The sequence below is a fragment of the Hyperolius riggenbachi genome, chromosome 10 (genome assembly GCF_040937935.1).
Source record: "Hyperolius riggenbachi isolate aHypRig1 chromosome 10, aHypRig1.pri, whole genome shotgun sequence".
NCBI lineage: Eukaryota > Metazoa > Chordata > Amphibia > Anura > Hyperoliidae > Hyperolius > Hyperolius riggenbachi.
Genome location: NC_090655.1, coordinates 43,375,831 through 43,392,065, shown reverse-complemented (window position 1 = coordinate 43,392,065; position 16,235 = coordinate 43,375,831). Strand labels below are relative to the sequence as shown.

At 46.7% G+C, this 16,235-nt stretch overlaps 1 protein-coding gene across 1 annotated transcript in view; it reads left to right on the top strand.

Annotated features, from left to right (window-relative positions):
- Positions 1–372: 372 nt before the first annotated feature.
- HELLS (helicase, lymphoid specific) overlaps positions 373–16,235 on the top strand; it is a 53,162-nt gene continuing 37,299 nt past the window's right edge. The window contains exons 1-3 of the mRNA XM_068255199.1: positions 373–569; positions 4,254–4,372; positions 6,953–7,075. Of these exons, the coding sequence (XP_068111300.1) occupies positions 539–569; positions 4,254–4,372; positions 6,953–7,075 (273 nt within the window). The 5' untranslated portion in view covers positions 373–538. The remainder of the gene's footprint in view (positions 570–4,253; positions 4,373–6,952; positions 7,076–16,235) is intronic.

The window sequence follows — 16,235 nt, the reverse complement described above, 5'->3', positions numbered from 1 at the left end:
GCGCCTCTTAGTCTAATAGCAATCAGTGTGTGACGGCTGAGGTGGGAGGGATGGAGGGGCGCACTTTGGTGTCTCAGCCTTGGGTGCTGGAGGACCTTGTCCCGGCTCTGATATTGGCTACTATACAGCAAGATTCACAAGACAACTTTTTCTGACACACTACAGTCAGATTTTGCTACTGGTAGCTAAATCTGACAAGGTAGCCTTTTCTGTCATGACTTACATGTCATGTAGTCAGTCAGAAAAAGCTACCATGACATGTCAAAGGTTATCCTACGAATCTGCCATATAGCAGCCAATACGAGTACGGCTGCTTGAAAAATGCGGCGCAGGATTGATGACGAGCCAGCGATCACACCCACCATCCCGCCGAGGCCAGTACGGGCCAATGATGCGCGTGCACACACACTCCCGCCACGGCCCTTTCGCGCCAGAACTTTAAGAAGGCGGAGTCCGGCGTGTCACTGAATCCGGCAACTTTTGCAAGTCCAGACGCAGCCGAACATCTTCCCAACAAAGAGAACGCGCGTGGATAATTATGAAATCGGAAGAGTTATCCACTGTTTTGGGTGGGTTTGCATAATACGTGTTTCTAGCAGCGGGGATTGTTAGTTCTATGGCGACAGATGTGTGACTGCAGTGCAGGCGGGAGGAGGCTGTGTGGTGCCTGTGATGATGGGGTGGCTGGTCAGTGTGTGGACATGCAGTTGCTGAGTGTCATACAGTTATGGCAGTGTCACATCGCGTGCTCATAGTGAGAGAGGCTGTAGAATTCTGACAGTGTGAGGAGAACTCTGTCTCGTGGCTTGTCAAGGCTGCCAGCGTTGTGTAACCTTGTAGTACTGAGAACTTTTAAGCGAGATTGAATAGAACTATGTGGATCAAAACTGTATGACTCTGTGCAGCAGTGGTTGTTTGCGAAAGTGTGATAGTGCAAGTGAATATTTGATAACATGTATTTATTATGTGTGCAGAAGACTTGTACATAATGTACTGAGGTATTTCTGTCACCTGGTAGGACTCGTTAGCGCTTCAGTGTTCTCCCGAGGCTCTTTAAGCCGTGTGCTCCACCCGGCTAATTTTGGTGGCCACCCGGCTATCATCGTCTCAACTCCTTATTCGCCTCCTATGCAGTTAGCAGAGTTGCCCAGAGAAGCATCAGCCCTGCTTTCTGCTGTCACGGCCCACCCGGCTACTTTTTCATGCCACCTGGCAGGAAACAAAATTCTGGGGAGAATTAATTGTGCTGGTTAAGATTGGTGCTGAACCCTTAAAGGTTGATCACTGCATCATTATTTTTTTTCTTTAGTACTGATGGCTCTGCCTGTTCAGTAAGCCAGCACTAATTCAGTAGGAGACCTTTGGCAAGTCTCCCTTACACTGCTACTGCCAATAGAGCGCACCCTAGTGGCTGCTGCTCTGCTCTGGCGCTTTGAGTCCGCAAGGAGAAAAGCGCAATATAAATGTTATTTGTCTTGTCTTGATCATTAAAATGAATGTATAGCTGTTGATATGACTGTTTACTGTTCATGCCAATACTGTGCTCAATCCTGCCCTTTCCTGTCATCTTGTTTCATCCTGGGTGCTACATGTACATCAGCTAACTGTGGGGTTTCCATGTTGTCTGGGGGGATGGGGTTCAAAATCTGATGCATTTGCAGAATGAGGGGAAGTGTTACTGAAGATTGTCAAATGCTTGCTAGCCTGTCTGAGCCAGCCCTTACTTGATCCCATCAGTGACAGTGCAGTGGCGATGCTCTATAGATGTCACTAGCCTTCAGGCTAGTGACGTGTCTTGATATGTAGGAGGTTGGAGGTTCAGTGAGTGAAATAGCTTTTTGTGGGATCTGGCTGTGCTTGAGCGGTATATTTGCAGTTTTGTGTGCGTGCAAGCGCACACCACTCCTGTCTCTGTGTGTGTGCAGTCTAGGAGTTTACATAACTGTTGTATGCAGTTCTTACTATCTTTGGGTTGGCTCACACTATGCTGCTGGACTATGGCCCAGTGCAAATGCTACAGTTTTTTGAATTTTTTTTTTTTTTTTTTTTTTCAGAGCGATTCAAGGCATGTTTGAAGCGATTTTCTAAATATGCGAATTGTTTTTTTTGGATTGTTTTTGTGTAGCATTTTTTAAATATTTTGTTACAGTAAAGCTGTAACTGAAGAGCTTCTGTAACTAACAAAAACGCTTGGAAAACTGCTTTGATCTAGCGCTTTTCAGAGTGATTTTCCACTTTCCTGTACTTTAAAGCAGAAATTTCTCAGAAATGAGCAAAAATGCTGCCAGACCCATGTTTGGGGGAAAAACAAACCACTCTGGTGTGCGCCATCCCATTGAAATACATTAGCCAAGCGGTTTTCAACGTGCAAGCGGTTTTAAAAACACTCAAAACTGCTCTTGGTGTGCACCAGCCATATCTTCCAGAGCAGATGAAAGGACAAAGGGTCCGTGCTATTCTGTGTACCTGCTTTTTACTGACCCTAGATGTAGTGCCATTCAGCTGACATATAGCATGCATGTAGACCCAGAGTATTGGAGTGGGTACAGTATATACATACTATTCCGAATACACCAACTGTGGCAGATGGGACAGGTAACTGGTCTGTAGTATGTGTCAAAATATTGCAAGAGGAGTTCTTACATAGAGGGCTGTGCCCCCACAGTGTGTAGGGTTATACAACATGTTTACTTCCTTTGTTTCTATATGTAGTAGGAGTGTTTAGGGGTGTAGACGGTGTGAGTGGCATAAGTTTGACGTGTAGTTGCTAACCAGGTACACATTCCACTTAAACAATGTAGCAAATACGTAGATCAGATGTAGGTAAATGGGTAAATCCTAGATGAATGACCTTTTTAACAGTGCATTCTACTGCAGAATCCTTTTGGGTGCAGCCCCTGTGCCCTTACTTGTTGCAGACAGGATTTATTTGTCAACATTGCTGAAAATCTGCAGCTTGTTTAGGAAATCTGAAAACAGGATTTCTTATGCCATACGCCTGCACTGAGATGTCACATGGGGTATTCCCTATGTGATCACTGGCTGCAGTGATTGGCTGCAAATAGCAGGCAGTGTGCTTCTGAGCCATGTAGAAACAAGCACGATTGTCTAATAAATATTTTCTCTGCCTAGGAGTTCAGAAAATGTTTACAAAACTTCATTCAAATAAGTTGCGCATATCTCCGCCTTGTGGTTTTTTTTTTTTTTTGGTTTTTTTTTTTAAAGGGAACCGTAGATGAAGCACCCTTGTGTATTTTACCATATATATCAGTAAGAACATTAGAGAAAACACCTATTCTGCTCTCTGTTTCATCCTCACTGCTAAAAGTGTCTGTTATCAGCTGTGATAAGAATCCCGGACTGAGCATTGAGTCTGGCTTTGCAGGGAATAATTATAGCTGAGTCATTATAGCAGAGCCACAAGGGGGCAGGCTTGGGCTTGAAAAGACACTAGAGAAGACAGACTCGGCTATAATCTTTCCGTAGCAAAGCTAGACTGAGTGCTCAGTCGGGGATTCTTATCAGAGGTGATAAATCAGATTAAACAGAGAACAAAGAAACAAAGGGCAGATTAGGTGTTTACTGTCATGTTCCCACTGATTTATAAGGTAAAATACAAGAGGGTGCTTCATCTCTGGTTCTCTTTAAGTGTAAACCGACCCTAAGGGCCCTTTTCCACCAGCGCGTTTGCGCTGGCTGAATCGCAAAACCGCAAACCGCTAGCGATTTTACAATCGCTACGGTTTGCTTTTTAACATAGGAATCGCGGTAGGTCATTTCCACTACCGTGATTCGCTTTTGTCGGGAACGCGAACGCGCGGCGGAGCGATAATTGCCGCGATTTTGCTATGCAGTGCATAGCATAGCAAAATCGCGGCCGCAAACGTCGGGAATCGCCGGTTTTGCGATTCAGCAATCGCTAGCGTTCAGCGTGAACGCTAGCGATTGCAGGTGGAAAAGGGCCCTTACAACACTTTCCTGTCAGTAAGTGGCTTCAGAGAGCAGGAAAGAGATGAAAACGGGTCAATAATTCATGGATTTGAGCTCTAGCATACTTCAATGGTGTCATGGAGCAGAGACAATGAAACGGTAAACTAGATTTAAATATAAAACTGGATATCTAAAAAAAATGTCACTTTTAGGAGACTGAGGATAGATACAGTTTATCTCAGTTTTATTTTATTTTTTGTGAATGCGTGCCTTCCAATGAAAGTGCCAGTAGATTTACAAGCTTGTGTCTGATTTCCTTGCAGTTACACCAGAAGCAGCCATGGATCAGCCTCTGGATGGACTAATAACTGCAGCAATGCTGAAGGAAGAGGAAAAACTTGAGAAAGCGGGTGAAGCGAAGGAGCAGAAAATGATGGAAGAGGTAGATATCTGCATTCATGTATTATCAGTGGGATGTGTTTAAATTAAGTAAAAGAATGATCGTTTCTTCAGTCGTCCTCCGTGAGGCTCGGTTCACATTAGTGTTAAACAGCTGACCGCATGCTGTACAAATGGAACAGATCCAATGGAAGCGTTAACATCCGTCCGCTCAAATGGACCGCAACCTTGCTGCAGCACCTATTTTTCCGGACCGCTGAGCCCAGCGGACTGGAAACAGAAGATAAAGCCCAGCGTTGGGGGCAGTGGGAGAACGGAACGTTTCTTCACACTAGTGAAGCAGCAGACCAGACCTTTCTGAGGGTTAATCGGGGGGGGGGGAGGGTGGGGGGTGGTTGTATGTGGGGACGCTCATCTGGGAGTGAAGGTCTGGGGGAACACTCCATTGGGGGTGTTGGTCTGTGGAGATTTTCCACTGGGGGTAGGGGTCTGCGGAGACGCAAGTGAGAGCGGGCTGGTGAGAGGGTTTCTTATCAGGCTTCCGCCTCTTCTCTATTGTCCCACGTTGCATCATGTGACTGCCACACTTCCTCCTTCCGGGTTGGAGGAAGTGTGGTAGTTATGTGATGCCACGTGAGACACAAGGAGAACAGAAGCCTGGTAAGTTAACCTTCCCTCCCCACCCGCTCAGATGCACGGATCGAAGTGAAAACGTATCCGATTGACTGGAAATAGGATCCGTTTTAACGGATCCTTTAGTCACTATGAACGAAGTCTTAGGGATCCAGTGAAGCGGAAACTAGATCCACATTACCGGATCCGTTCGGCTTTAAAATGCAATGTGTACCGAGCCTTACCGGTGAAAAGGAAAAAAAATAGACTCCAAGCATCTAAGGCCCTGTTAACAGTAGTCAGTTACATTGCATAATTCTATATGTCAACTCACTGCCCATACCATTCTGTCGGCCTGGTCACAGTACTGTGTTGTAACTGATAGCATTATTCTAACTTGCTGCATGCAGGCTTTGTATTGGTCTTTGTCCAGTCTCCATTGCAATTCACACTCATAATGCATCTGTCATGCAACTGACCACTGTGAATCCAGCCTAAAAATTTTTCCCCATAGTGCAGGGGTGCCCAATGCGTCGATCGCGATCTACCAGTAGATCGCAAAGGACTGTTGGGTAGATTGCGGGCAGTAGTGCAAAGTAGGGAAGCCACGGAGACTGTGCTCTTGCGCTGTGATTGGCCTATGATGCACTGTCTGCGTGTGGTGCCGGCCAGTCACAGCGCAAGGGAACAGTGTCAGTCTCTGTAGCCACTCCCTGCAGTTCACAGGCAGCCAATGAGGGATGCTCATGTGTCCATCCCCTCCAGCAGTTGGCTTGGGAGTAGGAGGAGTTCTCCTCGGCTGCTACTTCCTGAATCTGGGAGCAATGGCTTCGTTTCTGTGCCCTGTCTCAGGCTGCCAGGTACTTGCTAATTATGTGGTGGAGGTCGGCATAAGTCAGCTTCGAGTGTGTGGTAAGGTGGTGGTGCTGGCTGTGCTGTCCTTTGGCGTACTAGTGATACTAATCAGGATGGCTGCTGCAGTGAGTGGAGTGTCAGCTCTTCTGCCCAGACATCTCCTGGGAATGTATAGGCTGGCAGTGTGGAGTCTGGCTAGTATCACAATATTTATAATAGTCCACAATGCAGGTACGAGTTGTCAGTGAGCATAGTGCGAGTGTGACAGCAAGCAGTGTAGGTTTCACAATTTGTCAAGGGACTGGGGGGTAGTAATGATAACTGGGAGCAGGGGTGTCTGCCTACTTATGTGGTTTTTTTTTTTTTTTTTTTTTTTTGGGGGGGGGGGGGGGGTGTCAGATCACTTAGACTCGGAAGCTTTTAACCACTTCACCCCCCCAGTGCTAAATTTCTCCGTCCCTCTGCGCACCGCTTCACCCCCAGGGACGGAGAAAGGCGCACTTGTTTATTTACTGGCTGGGAGTGGGCGGGGAACTCTCGCGCACACGCCAGCCCGCACAGCAGGTGACTAATTGGATGTTAGGAACGAGCGTTCCTAAATCCAATTAGCCTCGCCGATTGCGAGTAGAATGAAGACGGCTTTAAACAGAAGCTGTCTTCATTCAAAACAATGTAACGTAAACAAATGTGCAGCGCGCGATCCCGCGACCCGCGCGCACACACACCCCGGCTCTGCAGTACAATGATTGGTTATGGGGACTCTCCAGTCCCCAATAACCAATCATAGTACATACTAGAATGGAGGCAGCGCTGTAAGGTAAAAATAGCGCTGGTGTTTCAGGGGTAAAACCCCTCAGTTGTGAAATGGTTAAAGTAGCTTGCGAGTCGGAAAAGTGTGGACACCCCTGCCATAGTGTATGGCCAGCATCATGACCCTTGTGATCTAATTACTGCATGTTCAGAGACTACTTTGTTTAATATGCATGCCATCTCCATGTCCTCACACAAACTGGCTGTGTCAATCCCTGAAGGCTTGTCTCCCATTTACACACAAATCCTGAAAATGAATTGCATGATCTGCTAAAATCTTTAAATTATAGCACTTTTAATCTTTTTTTTATTTTTTTATTTATTTATTTTTTTTTATTTATTTTAGGCTCGGATGTCTTGGGAAAGAGATTCAAATGAAATGCGGTATAAAAGGCTTCAGCACTTACTAGAGAAGAGCAACATTTATTCAAAATTCCTTTTAACAAAAATGGAGCAGCAGCAACTGGAGGTATTTTTCAATGCTTTACATTTTAAAGAGAGCCCGAGGTGGGCAGGCTACCTGATCCGCGGGGCTGAGTGTATTAGGTAGCCACAAAAACCGCTGCTCCCGTGGGCCGCAATGGCTCACTTTCATGACCTGAGACTGTCTCTCATAGCGTACAGGGAGGTGGGGGAGTGGCAGCGGTGTGGCCGGGGTGAGAGCTGCCCAATGGCAGTGCAGGAAACTCTGGCAGGCGTTTTGAATAGGGAATCCCTCTCCCCTGTGTTCACCTCTGTTAGTGACAAATATTTAGCGCTGTGTTAAAGTTTGACTGCAAATAAGTTGTTTAGAGCCTTGGGTTTTTAACCCTTACAGTAAGAAAAAAAAGCATCATAGCCTAATTGTATGTAACGTCCCAGTTCTACTCTACCTGTATTTACCTCGTGTCACTTCAGGTACCCTTTAAAGAGACACTGAAGCGAAAAAAAAAGATATTATGATTTGTATGTGTAGCACAGCTAAGAAATAAAACATTAAGATCAGATACATCAGTGTAATTGTTTCCAGTACAGGAAGAGTTGAGAAACTCCAGTTCTCTATGCAAACAAGCCATTAAGCTCTCCGACTAAGTTAGTCGTGAAGAGGGCTGTTATCTGACTTTTATTAAGCTGGCCATACACTGGCCCGATTTACCGCCGTTTCGACAGCAGATTCGATCCCTTCTGCTGCCAATCGTTCGCGCTACACGCCGAATTTCGATCCATTCCGTCCGATCGCGCCGTGCGGAAAATTACCGTCGATCGCCCACGGGTAAAGAGCGCATCGCTAGCGGCGTTCGAGTGCCCGACGACCGACGCAATAGAGCCGCATACATTACCTGCTCCGCCGGCGCGTCTACCCCCGCTCGTCTCCGCTCTTCTCCGCTCTGGTCTCCGTCATGCTTCAGTTCCTCCTGCCCGGCAGGAAGTTTAAACAGTAGAGGGCGCTCTACTGTTTAAACTTCCTGCCGGGCAGGAAGAAGTGAAGCATGCTGGAGACGGAGACCAGAGCGGAGAAGAAGAGCGGAGAGAGACCCGGGAGTCGCGCCGGCGGAGCAGGTAATGTATGCGGCGGGGGGGAGCGGCGGCAGCACCACCACAACAGATTGTGATCGGTTTCAGGCTGAAATCGGTTCACAATCTGTTTGCAGTAAAGGTGGCCATACGATCCCACTCTGATCAGATAGGGATCTGTCTGTTGGTCGAATCTGATGGCAAATCGACCAGTGTATGGCCACCTTTCTCTCAACTGTTCATGGACTATTTACTTTTCCTCTGCTAGAGGAGAGGTCATTAGTTCACAGACTGCTCTGAAAGACTCATTTTGAATGCTGAGTGTTGTGTAATCTGCACATATTATAGAATGATGCAATGTTAGAAAAAACACTATACCTGAAAATAAAAGTATGAGAATATTTTCTCTTTTCGTCTTCCAGTACGGCCCCCACATTGAGAGTACACAGGCTCCCCTCTGCAGGAAACACAGACTGAATAAACATTCTTAATTAGAACCACCCCACCCTCCATAAATAGGTGCACCACCCATCATGCCTCACTTTTCACTGTGTTTCCTGTTCTCAGGTACACAGGCTGTTACAGGGAAGTAGGTGATCCTGTGCTGCAGTCGTTAGGATACCTAAGTCTTCCAGGCTACTTCACTGGGCATGAGAAGCGTCAGTGTGCTGGCCAGCATGGTGTTGCGGCTGGCAAACACACCGGGGAAGAAAGCGGCTCAACTTTCCGGTGATTTTGAGGTTTGAGTGGGGCAGTGGCCCTGCTGGAGTCTCCACTGACAGGCATTCTCATGCGCGCGGCGATGGAGGGTGTCCGGTAGTTGGAAGGTACGGGCAAAGTATGTCATGCTTCCGCGCCACTACTGATACCGCGTACCAGGAAGAGCCAGAACTTTCTCAATCTGCCACTCTATATAGCGGCTAGTCCGCTTTTGAGGAGGTACCAGCCCTGGACAAAGCAGCCTCACTGAGGGTTTGCAGCTTAGACAACGGTTAAGATGACCAGAACTGGAAGCTAGCTGCAGAAGGGTTGGGGCCAGCAGACAGGAATCTGTTAAAGCAGTTCCTTAAGAAAGATTGTTCAGAGTGAGGATGAAGCATTAGACCATACCTCCATCTGAACCTATGGAAAGGACTGTCTGGCCAGTCTACGCCTAATGCGGTTTCTACAGCGCCAAGGACAGGTTTGATATAACTGTTTCCCCTTATAACGTTATGTGTACTCTGTACAGATTGGAAGAAGTCAGATACCATAGGTGAAGCAAATGAATTCTAGGTGTTTTTATATGCATTTTCTTCACATTCCCTGCTAACCTTGCAGCTTGCTGCATAGGCGCAAGGGTTTTGGCTGCTTACCTTTATAAAATGTTTTACTTTAATTGTAATGCTCATTAGTTCTAATTGTTCAGTTCACATCATATGCATACTAAACTGAAATTGTTTCTCAATGCATTGCTATGGAAAAGCTAATCTGTTAAGACATCCGTTTGTTTTCAGCTGATTTGTTCTAATTTTATGCATAAGGCCTGCACCCTCTCAATGAATAGAACGCAGGTGTCTGTAAAGTACTGCATTCCTGGATGGAAGCTGATCCATCGGGTTATAATATAAAAACCTATTGGTCAAATAATAATAATCAGATAGGTTGATAGATACTTACCATGGAATTCATATGCTCAGTTACGCCACTAATCAGGCTTATGCTGATTGAGGCTAACTAGTCTGATGTGCAGGTGTGTGGTAATTAAGTCCTAACATGTGAGTTACCTAGTTACTCATGGAAAGTGTGAAGAAGCTGAACTGGGCTGTCTGACGAGCTGGTTGTGACCCAGAGCTGATTTCAGACTGAATTATTAAAAGGTAACTTTTAATAATACTCTGAGGCTAGGCTCTCAGTAAGCGTTCTGTTCCCCATTACAGCGGAAAATAGCACTGCAGGTTGTTCGCAGGTGGTGTACGGTCAATGAACAGCGTACTTAACTAGTGATGCGCATGGGCGCAATAACTCACTGCAGACAGTGCTGCACACCCTTCTCAAAGCGCAGCCACCGTCACACTGTGAATGTTGCTTTGGCACAATGCGCTAAGCGGCGTTACAAACTGGCTTACCTGATGCAGATCTTCCGTATATTTTTTGGTTGGCCATGTAACACTGAAGTCTATTGTCTGGGAGTTACATTGCTTATGGATAAATGGATGCACTGGCTGAACACCTTTTGGAGGGTCACCTGGAAGGGTGGCATATTAAAAGCAGCCAACTATCCTTTTGTGGGATAGAAAACAGCCTAGTTGGTTTTAGCCTATGCTAACTGAGGCTAGTGCATGTCATGTACTTTTGCTCTGTTTTGCTGCCATTTGAAAACTATTGGGAAAGGTCACACTGCACATAATGGGTGCAATGTTTAAAAAAAAAAAAGTATTACCACAGGAATGCAATGCAGGTCTTGCATTATTTAGATGGTTCCCAAACCACTTTGCACTGCAAGCAGTGTGTCAGGTCACATTGTCCTTAAGGACTGGGACCCACTATAAAGCGCAAATCACTGTTGCAATCACTAGCGATTTGTGGTAGCGCTTTCGGAAGCTGTTTTCCTGCTCCTATATAATGCATTGGAAAGGACACGCTTCCACAACGCTGCATGTCCCGCAATTACTATTTGCCGAATCTCAATCCCTCTAAATGGAACCTGTCCCATTAAATTTACATTGGTAAAGTGTTCAGAGTAGTCGTTAGCGATTTAAAGCGTTCTCTAAACGCTCTTGTGGGTTCCTATCCTCATGATTACTACACCAACCGGTGGTGGCGGAGTGTGCCAAGGTACCCTCCGTCCATGGTAACTGTAAAAGAGTGGCCCTAAAGGCTTCTTCCTGCAGCCAGGTGCTACTTCCTCTGAACATTAGGGGTGTAGCAATACTCATAGCAGCTGCTATGGGGGCCTGGAGCATTGGGGGCCCAGATAGTACTTAATGTATTCACCATTAACTTTTGGGGGTGCTTCTCCCCCACAAGATGTTATCTCAGGGCCCATGAACTAGGTACAGTGTTGATTACATGATAATGCAAAGTGCCCATTTACCTCATATCCATAGGGAAGGGGCAGGTGGCATTGCTTAAGAGTGCCTACATCTGAGGGCCCCTTGATAGTTTTGCTATGGGGCCCCGTAATCTCTAGCTATGCCACTACTGAGTATTGATTGTTTTTGGCTGGAATCACTCTGCCCTTTACATATTGCATGAATTGATGTGGGAACTGCAATGGAGACTAGACATAGAATGTAATACAAAACCTGCATGCAGCAAGTTAGAATTATATGATCCATTACAACAACTGACGTGTGAACAGGCTCATAGAATTGTGTGGCCAGTGATCTTGACATGCAGAATTACTCGGCAACACAATGGATGAAGTGTGAAGGGGTCCTTGCCTGTTACATGAATGCAAAGAGGCCAGGTATTGCTGCAAGACTGTCAAACTACATGAATAGTTACTGTGTTATGCTAACCAGCTGACCTGCCTTACAGTGATTGGCAGGAGTTTACAATGTTTACAATGTCATGGACATTCTGAAGACATTCAGTTCCACCTGATAGTGATCCAGGCCACTGTCTGGAATATTTAATTCAGAAATACTAGCCCTGCTCAAATCGCTGAGATTACCTGGTAATATCCAGATCTCCATACCAGGATAGGTATAATGCCTCAAAGCTGAGGCTGAGGGCCCGTGCACGCGGCAGGTCGTTGGGGCGTTCCGTCGTTTGCGCGCCTGGCCGGGCGTGTGTGCGGGCTGTCGTTCGGGTGGTGGGACTGCTTTTGAGCGATCCGCCAGGCGGGTCGCTCGGGGGCGGTCTGTGCGGGCGCCCGGTTTGGTGTGCGGGCGGCGGGGCGTTCGGGCGACCCGTCCGCGGGAGTCCGCCGTATGTATGGGCCTTAACTGGCATTGTCCCGGAGCGGATCAATCCAATCCGTCAGTTCAGAGCTTAAAGGAGTGCTGTCGATACCTAAGTGAATCAATAGTATTCCTTTGAGGCTGGTAGAAGTGATAGTACTGTACATATGCTCAGTTACTTCATTCTTTGGAGCAGAGTTTTCCAATCTAACCCATTATGTGATCATTAAAATGGCTTTTTGTCAGTTCTGGGCAGCTAGTTAACACAATCCTCACGTTGGGTAGCGGAGTCTGTATGGTACTAGCTTGTAGGACACGTTTGGCTGTTGATGGTGCTAATAATATTTCACCTATCAAGGATCCGGTGTAGAATGAAATCTGAATCAGAAACTAATCAATCAAGCTAACAAATCCTTGTGAGTGGTTATGGGATGCTTGCTCAATGAATGGCTAGGTTCACAGGGTTACAGGAATGTGTTCCTGGGTTACAGGAATGTAATGAAACTAAAGTTACACTGCACATTATGCAACCTTTGCCTTGCATACAGTAAAGCACCCAGCCAACGAAAAGTTGCTGTACTGCTTCTGACTCACACGTAAGGTGATCATGCACATCGAGCTACTGTAATCCGTTGTAATGCTTCACATTGATCGTGCTCTGAATATTGCATAGACTTACTATTGCAATAGAATTTGCCGTATCAGGTTGCGTCTGTAAAATTTCATCTGTGTTCCACGGAACGGGGCCAAACTCAAATCTGGCATAGGTTATAGAATTGTTTTCTGAAAAGCAGTGTAAGCAATGAGTCATTAGTCGCAGGCTGGCTCATCCAATGGTCCATTACCAGTGTCAGGCCCGTCTAATAGGCCATTACCAATGTTAGGCTCGTCTAATAGGCCATTACCAATGTTAGGCTCATCTATTTTGCTTGCTGCCAACTGGGTGTATACAGTACACCATTACCATTTTCAGACTTGATCTATCTGGCCTTGGTTTGGCCAACATTTCTACAAGGGTACAATAGGGAATTATGCACCATTCTTCTGCATAGGCTGAACTCTAAGAGTAGCTTAATAATTCACAAAATGTTGAGATGAGCAGCTTTAGGGTACTTAGAGAGTTATAAAGACTGGTGTGGATCAAACAACCTCCTCATTGTTTGCAGGGCAAAGATATGGCCTTTACATACACCTTAAAGCTCAGTGGCAAGGGGGTTTAGACAAACCATACAGCATGTCTACACCCCAGCAGGTAGAAAACTACCGAATGATGTTATAACAAATTCCACCAGAGTAATTTCAGAAGACACAACAGGATTGACGTTTTGAATCATGTTGTAAGAAAAATCCTGAAAGTGTCACCCCGCCCTATGAACTAGAGACTAGTTTTCTGTGGTCTCTCAATGTGGGGGCAGTACTGGAGGACGAAAAGAGAAAATACCTGTTAGACCTACCGGTAATGGGTATTTCTAGGAGTCCTCCAGGACGGCCCCCAGGATACCCTGCCCTACTATTCACAAAAGGGAAAGCAATATACCGTATTTTTCGGACCATAAGACGCTCCGGACCATAAGACGCACCTATATTTAGAGAACAAAAACGGGGGGAAAAAAAATACTAAATATGGTGCATCCATGGTACAGGGGCATCTTGTGGATCTTCTCCCCTCCCCAATTATGTCCTCCTCGTACCTCCTTTGTCCTTGTGCCCCCTTTGTATATTTAGTGTCACCCTCGTGTCATCCTGTGTCCCTTGTGTTCTCGTTTGTCCCCGTGTCCCTGTCCTCCTGTATCATGTCCCCGTGTTCTGTCCTGTTCCCCTGTACTCCTCTATCTTGTCCTCTGTGTCCTGCTGCTGTCCCTCTATTCCATGCCCATTTTTGTCCTCCTCTCTCTTGCCCCTTCCTTCATTCCTCCTCTATCTTGCCCCCCTGTGTCCTGTTACTGTGCTGTGCCGTTCCTCTGTCCTCTATTATGTGTCTGTTTCCTCGTATCCTCCTCTATCTTTTCCCATGTCCTGCTGATTTTCAATCCCTCTGTCCTCCTATCTTGTCCCCCGTGTCCCCGCAGCCCGTCCCTCTCTGACTCTGAATGTTGTGCAATGGGCTTACCGCTACAGATGATCAGCGGTAAGCCTCCGGGAAAAAGCCGCGGCAGAAGTCCGTGCAGCTGTTGAAATTTCCATCCTCTTCACTCGTGCTGGCAGTCCAAGTTCGTGGCTTACCGCTGCAGGCTACAGATCACAGCGGTAAGCCTTCGGGGAAAAGCCGCGTGGGTGTCCGTGCACGCTGCCTAATGTTTATCTAGCGTCACTTCCGCTTACATCACCAAGGCGGAAGTGACGCTAGATAAACATTAGGCAGCGTGCACGGACACCCACGCGGCTTTTCAATGAAGGCTTACCGCTGATCATCTGTAGCCTGCATCGGTAAGCCACGATTTTGGACTGCCAGCACGAGTGAAGGGGATGGAAATTTCAACAGCTGCACGGACTTCCGCCACGGCTCTTTCCCGGAGGCTTACCGCTGTGATCTGTAGCCTGCAGCGGTAAGTCACGAACTTGGACTGCCAGCACGAGTGAAGGGGATGGAAATTTCAACAGCTGCACGGACTTCCGCCGCGGCTTTTTCCCGGAGGATTACCGCTGATCATCTGTAGCGGTAAGCCCATTGCACAACAGAGGGACGGGCTGCGGGGACAAGATAGGAGGACAGAGGGATGGAAAAGCAGCAGGGACAGAATAGAGAAGGACAAGGGAGGCGGAATGCCTGGGACGCATTACCACGGGGATTCCCCGTGGATTGACACCTGGTGACGGCTAGCATTTGGACCATAAGACGCAGGCACTTTTTCCCCCTATGTTTGGGGAAGAAAAAGTGCGTCTTATGGTCCGAAAAATACGGTATTAATATATAAGGGGTGTACACCCATGATGGTTTGTTCTCTGGGAAAAGTGAGGCATGATGGGTGGTGCACCTATTTATGGAGGGTGGGGTGGTTCTAATTAAGAATGTTTATTCAGTCTGTTTCCTGCAGAGGGGAGCCTGTGTACTCACAATGTGGGGGCCGTCCTGGAGGACTCCTAGAAATACCCATTACCGGTAGGTCTAACAGGTATTTTCTTTGCTGCTAATCTTCTAGTAATTATTCATAGTACACAACCAATTCACTATATCATATTTTTTTTTTCGCTTCAGTGTCTCTTTAAAGGGTCGGCTGCTAATGTCTTGGTGCTAGATACAACAGGTACACTATAAGGAGATATAACCACTCTGTACTTAGCTATATTGTCCTGGAGGGGAATAAACCAGCAGCCTGCATCAGCCTCTTGCAGAGACACAAACTTCTCCCCAGAGCATACATGTACTGGGCACACAGCAAAAGTAAGGGACGTGCAACCGGTGTAAATCGCATGGAAAGAGCCAATATGAACATAGTACATCAAAACAAGCCGGGTAACTGTCACTCTAGACTACGTTATTCCATCTTCATGCTGCACATAGTACATACATGTAGGTAACACTTCAGTGTTTCAAACCTGCTTCAGGTGTTGGTGCTGGGGTGTAGCAGGGTTCAGGTGACCCGGGTGAGAGGACGGCACTACAGCAGCTTCGCGCCTGACATCTATGTACTATCTGCGGCATGAAGATGGAATAAAGCAGTCTAGAGTGAGTTGCCCAGCTTGTTTTGATGTACTATATCTAGATACAACAGGACTTCTTCAAAGGACTGATGGGAGTCTGTGTGACGTTGAGGCTTTTTGTGGTACAAGAGGGAACTTTGCCGTATTGGAGAGGTGGATTTAACCACTTGAGGACCAGAGGTTTATACACCCCCCCCCCCTAGTGACTAGGCACAAATCTTGTGAGAAAGCCACTCTGCGTCTGCCATCCTGCATTAGTCAGTTGCAGTGAAAATAACGTAATGAAAAAGGGCTTAATTTTTACAATCATTTAAGAGTGATTTAGTCAGTGTTTGCCCGTAGTACAATCTTTCCTCTCCCTGATTTACATTCTAAAATTTTATCACAGGAGACTGTCAGGAACCGGCCCGCGGCACGCCTGCGTATACGGTTCCCGACTGCGGGTTTGACCAGATTAAGCGGGAAACAGCCTTATTTAAGCTACAAACAAGGCTGGAACCCCTCAAACACTTCCCACTGCCACCACTAGCGTTGCTAGACACGTCCCCTCAGCTGTCGAGGGCTAAACACGCAATCTGCGTTTTCGTATTTGGGTCAGCTTTGCGC